This window comes from Kogia breviceps, chromosome 16 (genome assembly GCF_026419965.1).
Source record: "Kogia breviceps isolate mKogBre1 chromosome 16, mKogBre1 haplotype 1, whole genome shotgun sequence".
Lineage (NCBI taxonomy): Eukaryota > Metazoa > Chordata > Mammalia > Artiodactyla > Physeteridae > Kogia > Kogia breviceps.
The window spans coordinates 4,785,624-4,793,889 of NC_081325.1; the positions used below are offsets into that span (position 1 = coordinate 4,785,624).

Here is an 8,266-nt window from a genome sequence, read left to right on the forward strand (position 1 = left end):
TTTTTTTAAATAAAAGTGTGGACTCTCAGCCCTCTACCCCGCTCCTCATTTCTTCCTCTAGGGCTGTACAATACTACATGCTTCTCTCTGGCTGGGTGTCTATCGACATTGGAAATTCAGCTTGATAATACTCTTCCTAATGCTTTAAGCCTATTTCTTGATTCCTCCTAATTTCTACATCCAAAATTTTCTGAAATTCCCTTGGTTAGAGCTTGAATGTGGGTTAAACATACAAGTTTCAAAGCCCAGCTGTGCATCTGAATCATCTCCGAGACTTTACAAAACGACAAGCCCCAACCCCCACCTCACTCCACAGAATCGTCTCAGGACACGGAGACCAAGAATCTGTATTTTAAGAAACTCACCAGAGTGTTCTTGTGCGCCTGATATTCCGTCTAACGTTAACTCCAAATGAATGAACCCCTCTTGCTCTTAACTCACATTAGGCTCACATGAGGTTCTGTTCCTTCTCTATCTTTGCACTCTCTCTCCCCAAACATTTAAGGCTCCGGCTTGCCTCACCCTCCCGTTTGTTAAAAGAGCTCCTTCCAACTTTGGCCGTTTAAAATACACCACTGCGTTCCGTGTGCATGTACACACCCCACACACATCTTTGGAGAAGCTGGGGAGAAGATGCACATAAATATACAGAAAGAGAGTTTGCTAATTCGCCCCAAAATATACTGGCTATCAACTGGAGGCCAATCTGTCTGGGTCTCATTTTCTTTATCTGTAGAATAAGGACAATAATTGCACCCTCAAGGGCTGCAGAAAGGCTGGATAATAAATGTCAGGTACTTGACCCCAAGTCTGCTTGACAGATAGTTAGCAATAAAGTACTCAAAGAGATGTTTTAAAAATTACTGCTGTTAGTAAGCTGATAAGCTAAGTCGAGCCCTGACAGTCCTCTGTATTAAACTACTGCCCAGTTAAGCTCAAACAGAGAAAGGAAGGAAGAGGTACAAAAGCAAACACACTACTCTAATGTGCTCCATTGGCGGAACAAATCTATGCTTTCCTAATGTAAGTGTCAAAAGCAAAGATCAACAAAATTTTCTTGACTAATCCAGAGAAAACACAGAATTCTCAATACAGGACGAAAAATGTAAAAGGGGAGACATAATAGTTCACCTGCTGAAAAAGAAACACCTGTAAAGGTAGAGAAACTGCGGCAGGCAAAAGGACACGAGTGGAGGATTGTAAGCATGGCAGTCTGCTCCGATGGGGGTTTTAAGATCTTTCCAATGGCACCATGGAGAGGACGCTGCGTTGGGAAGAGTCTGCTAGTGCAGTAGCCAGGTGGGAGGCTGATGAAATAACCTAGGGGTGCCTGGGAGAGACGTGACACGGGCCTGGAGGATAAAGAGGAAGCCCACCTGGGGACAATAGCTAACTGATGTGAGGAGTAAAGAAGGAGAAACAGGGGCTTCTTAAGATGTTAGTTTGTCACCGGTGGCCATTCGCTAGGATAGAGGATCAAAGGAAATGTAAGTGTGAGGGGAAAGAGAGTCTGTCTCAACTATAATAATTTGAGGATTATTCGTGACCTTAGTAAATGGAGGATTATACTCAAATCAAGGCCATATCACAGAAAATCATTACATTTCTCCTTCCATATGGCAACCTCTATATGGATGTGACAGATAATAAATCTGAAATTATTCAAAAACACTTATTTACTACTTAAAGTTCTGGAGAATATAAAAGATGTTCTGAGAAAACACAGATTATTCTGTTCTTGGCTGAAAATCCTAAGATAAATTTTAAAAACACAGAAATCGTATCTTCTCCTTTGCTAAAATCATCCGCGTACAAATCTCCAACCACAGACTCAGCCAGTTTCTCAACACCAACTGCTGCTTCTCATTTCCCCCCTTCACCAAGGAACTGAAAGTACTTTACAGATGTCGCCACAGATTCCCCCTTGTTTCCCTGGAAGTGTTTTCCGTCTGATATTTGGGCAGCACGTGTCTCTCTCCCCCTCCCCTCGCCACCCTCACTCTGTCATCACTAGCCCTGAGGAAATGCCAACACATCACTTTATGGGCCACTTAGGGGCACCGTGGCCAACTCTGGGCCTGCAATAAAAGGCGGCCTAATGGTCTCTACGGCAAGTTCACATTTCAGCTGACTACAAAGCTGGAAATGAAAAGCACAGGCAGTCGCACATACGCAGAATCACATGCTGAAAATGCAGACACCTATCTGCCCCTAAGAGGGATAAGCGGGCCTCTGGGACAGAAGGGACCAATGGCCTCCCCCGAAGTTCTGTGACCTCCAGCTGTATGTACCCACTCTACAGCTACAGGCCGAGGCCAATGAAGCAGGAAACGCCCTGTCAAGGCCTCTCTGGCTCCGCGGGGTCCCTCCTGATAGCCAGGCATCCACCTGGGACTCCTGGAGTCATTATTCCACACTCAGAGCACTGACATCGCGCCAGGAATTAGCTATCAGAAAGAAAGAGCATCAGGAGGGATAAATTAGGAGTTTGGGATTAACATGTACACACTACTATATATAAAATAGATGACGAACAAGGACCGACTGTACAGCACAGGGAACTCTACTCAGTATTTTATAATAATCTATAAGGGGAAAGGATCTGAAAAAGAATACGTATCTATATTATATACACTGAATCACTGTGCTGTACACCTGAAACTAAACAACGCTGTAAATCAACCATACTCCAATTTTTTTTTTTTTTTTCTTTGCGGTACGCGGGCCTCTCACCGTCGTGGCCTCTCCCGTTGTGGAGCACAGGCTCCGGACGCGCGGGCTCAGCGGCCATGGCTCACGGGCCCAGCCGCTCCGCGGCACGTGGCATCTTCCCGGACCGGGGCACGAACCCGTGTCCCCCGCATCGGCAGGCGGACTCTCGACCACTGCGCCACCAGGGAAGCCCCATACTCCAATTTAAATAAATAAATGAAAATAATAAAATGCTTTAAAAAGGGCATCATGTTGCCTTTGTGAAGTGGAAGGTAAGCATCAAAAGGGCAGAGGATTTCCACCTTTTTTGGGGCCCCGCCGGCACCGATGACAGAGTCTGGCTGCATAAATCACCAAACGGAAGAGCCCAGAAACCCAGGGGCACTTTCCAGCGCCGGCCTACCCTGCTCTCCTGCAGCACTAGACGGGCTGCACTCAGGGGTCACCGGCTCTGGAAGGGCGTCCCTGCCCACCTTCCCAGCTGTCCTCTCCCAGGCCCGGCCCGGCACCCTCCACAGGATTTACCACCATCCACCAGAGTATATATCTGACTCATTACTTTTGTTGATTGTTTTGTCCTCCCCAGCTAGAAAATGAGCTTCCAAAGGGCAGGGATTTTTGCAGCTGGTTCGGCGCCATGTCCTCAGTACCCAGAACAGTGCCTGGCCCTGGGAAAACGAAGGAGCAGAGACGGGGCAGGGGGAAGCAAAGGAGGAGATGAGAGCCGGCTGGGCTGTGCCCACCTACCTGGGGCTCTCCTCTCCCCTTTGCCCCTACCACTCCTTTCCTGGCCGCTGAGCAGCCTTCACGCTCTTCTCCAGTCTCTGCACGCTCTGCCGGCATAAACACACCCTCAGGGGAAAGTCTCAGAGATCCCCTAAACGCGCACAACTCCCGAGCCGACCTCTCCGAGGCACACCTTCTCCCTGACTCCAGACCCTCGAGATCAGCCACGTGCTAGACACAGTGCTTGTCCGTCCCTCCCTTCCCCGCCTGCTCACGCCGACTTTCCTCCCGGACTCTAATCTCCTGACGTGACGCGGGAGAGTGTGACAGCTAAGAGAACAGCACAGACCTGGATTCAAGTGCCCAGCTCCACCTTTTCCTTGGTGGAGCCGGCTGTTTGAGCCGGGACAGGCTAGTTCATTTGACCTCTGCAAGAGTCACTTTCCCCAGCTGTATAAGGGGATAATATCAGCGGCAGTCAACGTAGCACTCTGCGTGGGGAGCACTCGGGTGCTCCTGAAAATGTGCTGGCTCTTATTTCAAAGACAAGGTATCATCGGTTTCCTTGTTCCTGATCCATTCTTAGTTTTGCACAGCCTCCCTCCTCATGACACATAACACATATTTGTACACACACGTATGACTGATCGCACACTTTAACGGCAGAAAGGGGGAGCGAGCCAGGAACAAACTGAGCATTACTTTTGAAATAACTCAACTTGAGTCCCAGTGGGGTCAGATTTTCATGGGAGAGTCCATGCTTTCACCAGCTCTAGGAAGCAGTCTTTCATACACGGATAGCTGAGGACAACATCCTTCCATTCCATTCTGTAAAGTTCCATTCACAGCAGAACAATACCATCAGCATCAACATGTGATGTCAGCCAAAGCAGCGGAGCCTGGCGGGGAAAGGAGGAAGACACAGAGCTCCCATTGTTCCTTGGCAAGACTCTCTACTTATGGCAAAGTTAGAGCTCAAAGTGAGAGGCAGCAGCTACGCGGCTCGTACATATAGCCTGGAAATGCACTTTCAAAATTGCAAATTCAGACTTGACATCTTTATTGACGCTGTACAGTTGTAAACCAAATGTGACCAAAACACGATGATACATCTGTTCCTGAATTTTAGAACTATAAAGCCATTTAATTAGTAGTCAACTAAAATACTTTATCTGATATATCTCTAGTTAGTAAGCAATAATTTTTAAAAGTGACTAAAAACAGTACAAAAAAACCCCAATAGCATACAGATATGATTTACTTATGTCAAGAAGAGGTTTGGGGAAGGAAAAGCTCTTAGAATCCTTATTAAGATTTCTGCATTAATATTAATACATTTGAACAAAACAGACTGAAGGTGGACAGATAATGGAAAAGTCATTATGTAGACTACGGAGTTAGACAAACCTTGATTTAAATCTTGGCTCTACCCCCTCATGAGCTAAGTGGGCACTCAAGCCGATTTCCTCGTCTATAAATGGAGATAATGTCCCAACCGACAGCGTTACGAAATTAGTGATAATTCTGTATAAATTAACATATTTGTGAACTGTAAATATTATGAAATCATCTGTAGAGTTGGCTATACTGACATACAGTTGCTCAATAAATGGTAATTATTACTTTACAAATACAGTGCTCTGAACAGCACAGAACAAGTCACTAGTTACACAGCACTACTTAGTCAAGTCTTGACCGTGACTAAACTACAGAGTTCAAAACAGCTAAATAAACTGAAAGAAATTCGTTTTTAGTTTTCAAATACAATTACTTTTGCAGCAAATTAACTGTCCAGGTGAAGGCTATGCATAATAGAAACAAAAAGTTGGCTATGTTCCAATCAATCTTTTAAGAATGTTATAATTTAGGAAAATATGATAGTCTACACAACAATTCTCAGAATGCACTGTGACGGCCATGCCTGTCCTGCTCACTGCTGTGTGCCTGTACAGTGTCTGTAAAGTGCCTGACACATAACAGGTACCTAGTAAATATTTGTTTAATTGCAGTCTGCATACAGCCACTTAAGAGAGCACGAGTGGTCCAATGCTAGAAAAATAACCCAGAGTAATAAAGGAGCACAGTAGAAAATTAATCTTAATACGAAACTAGTCAGAAATCTTTTAGTCCTTAAAAAACATCATAAGACCTTACTAAACCACCAGCATGGGCCCACTGTGAAAACGTTAAGACTAAATCAGAAAACTAAAAAGTCCATCAACTGGTAGTTACAGAGGAACATCAGGCCAAATGAAAGTCACCAGAAAGAATCGTAAGGGGATAAGGGAGGGCTGCTATGACGATAGAAATAAAAACAAAGATATATACTCAACATAAATTTCAAGTGAAAAGACTTAAAATAAGCCAAGGGAGCCTAAAGATTTTCTAACATTCTGTTCCCCCTTACCAATTCCGAGGAATGGGGTTTGTTCTGATTAAATTCAGTTCACTTTTACTGCTTTCCTATTACATACTCTGCACTGTAGCAAGCATGATGAAAGGTGCAAAGATGAGGTTTAATTTGGCACAGAAGGAAGTCACGTGCATACAGCTCCTATCTGTGCGCACAGATAGTACAAAGACATCTGGAACCTGGGAACCAGGACCAGACCCTGATCTGATGCCTACTCTAGACCTCTGCACCTTCTACTAGGTTATTTACTTAATTACCCTTCTATCTTCAAACTTTAAGCGGCAGCAACTTGAACTCTAGAGTTTCTTTACCTTTCTGCTCTTAAAGACACAAAGAGAAACTTTTTAAACGGGGTTACTTTTTAGCATCTTTAATTTTATTAGATATAGCACGTGCCATGTTAAAAAAAGTTTTAATATAAATCCATGTCCACCTTAAAAAAGTCTGTGAAACATCTGAATGACGTAGATCTCACGTCTTCCCCACACAAATGAAGAAGACGAATGCCTGCTCTTTCCCTAAATGAGCTATTAACTTGAGGATGGGCAGCAACTGACCGATGGTTTCGGCAAAACCCGGAGAGTCAAGGTTCACAGTGGGTCCTCGTCCCGATTCCGTTAGGCTCCGCGCGGAGCTTAAAAGCATGCTATTCAGACTTGTTTTCTGCCCTCCCAAGTGGAAGCTGAACTTCAATGTCGTCGGTAAAGTAACTTGGCAATATTTTGAGGTCACTTCCTTCCGTGTTCACAGTTGTACCAGAATCGTAAGAATATTTGTTTGTTCTCAAAGTAAATGCCTTTCACACACAAAACTGAAGCACGGGATTTAATCACCTCGGCTGGAGAGCATTTCCATCAACCGTCCTCCGTAACTCGTCTGCCCAGCTGACTTGCCACCAAAGACACCCAAGTGTGAAGCGGAGCCGGAAACCCCAAATCCCCGGGGAAGTGAGGTGGAGCCGAGCGCCAGTCCCAGCTCCCCCGACGCCTGCACCGAGCATCCGTGACCTGGGACCGCAGGACCCGAGCTGGGGTGGTGCACCGGCGCCCAGGTGTGTTCCGGGCTACCAGGCCGCAGCAGCCCCGGGAAGAGCAGACTCCGCCTGGGAAGCCGCAGCGCAGGGGGTCGGCCGCCGGCCCCACGAAACGGACCCCAGACCCCTCCGCACCCAACTCCGGACCAGAACTCCGCCTCACGCCCGCCCAGGCCGCCCCGCGTCCCCGGCCCAACCGCCGGCCAGCCGCGCCCCGCCGCCCACGCCAATCAAACCGCCCCGCGGCGAGCGGCCCTCCGCGCGCCCACCTTGGTCGTACGGATGTGCTCCATCCCGAAGACGCGTCCGCCGGCGGCCGCAGCACCTGCGCACCATAGAGTGGATAACCCGGGCCGCGACGCCCCTGACCCAGCAGGCACCACGTCCAGCCGGCCGCGCCCACCGCGCACGCGCAGCTCGCTCGCCGTCTCCTGGAAACACTTCCGCAAACCGGGGCCGCCGAGAGGGCGCGGCGCGGTGGGCAGAGCGGCGGCGGCGCTGAGAGAGCGGCTACGGTATCGCCTGGGGCCTCTATGAGGACCACAGCGCCTCCTGTCGGTGGAGGCCTTCCAACCCCCGAGAGAGCGCGGTCCTCTCCTGGGAAACTGGCCAACAATTCTCCCCCGTGGACAGGGTCGTGTGGACTTGCTGTGCGAAGAGAATTCGGTGGGTGACGGCGAGACAGGGTGACACTAAATTTCAGTACTTCGTCTTTTGTCTGAGCTGCAGTTCTTCTCACAAGAATCTACTCTAAGGAAATAATCAGATGTATTTATTGTAGCCTTATTCGAGTCCATCACAATCTCCAATATTATGGGATTATGTAAAGTGTGGTATGTCCATACACTGTTGGTATCAGCATACCTTACAAATTATGTGAATAGGGACTTCCCTGGTGGCGCACTGGTTAAGAATCCACCTGCCAATGCAGGGGACACGGTTTTGAGCCCTGGTGCGGGAAGATCCCACATGCCGTGGAGCAACTAAGCCCGTGCGCCACAACTACTAAGCCTGCGTGCCACAACTACTGCAGCCACGTGCCTAGAGCCTGTGCTCCGCAACAAGAGAAGCCACCACAGTGAGAAGCCCGTGCACCCCAACGAAGAGCAGGCCCCGCTCGCCACAACTAGAGAAAGCCCGTGCACAGCAACAAAGACCCAACGCAGCCAAAAATAAATAAATAAATAAATAAATTTTAAAAAAATTATGTGACTAAAAGTAAAAGCTGAGCAAACTGAAAAATCAGCAACTTTATTTAGAACTATGAGAGAACTGAGGTCACAGGGCAAACCACTGACCCCCAAATTAGAGAGAGAGAGAGAGAGAGAGAGAGAGAGAGAGAGAGGCAAGTATTGAGAGCAACAACTTATGGGAGCAGAAAC

General features: G+C 47.6%; 1 protein-coding gene across 4 annotated transcripts in view; it reads right to left on the reverse strand.

The window, feature by feature from the left end:
* The window catches only part of MTMR6 (myotubularin related protein 6), a 28,952-nt gene extending 21,595 nt beyond the window's left edge, over nt 1-7,357 (reverse strand). The window contains exons 1-2 of one of the 4 annotated variants that reach the window (XM_067016529.1): nt 7,154-7,281; nt 4,141-4,337 (exon numbers count right to left, since the gene is read on the reverse strand). Coding sequence is in view for 3 of the 4 variants with exons in the window: in XM_067016527.1 (XP_066872628.1) it covers nt 3,460-3,555 (96 nt within the window). In the remaining variant the exon portion in view is untranslated. Of the gene's footprint in view, nt 1-3,459; nt 3,685-4,140; nt 4,338-7,153 lie in introns of those variants that run through there. The other 3 variants (XM_059041997.2, XM_067016528.1, XM_067016527.1) reach the window with 3 other exon arrangements.
* Nucleotides 7,358-8,266: the final 909 nt, after the last annotated feature.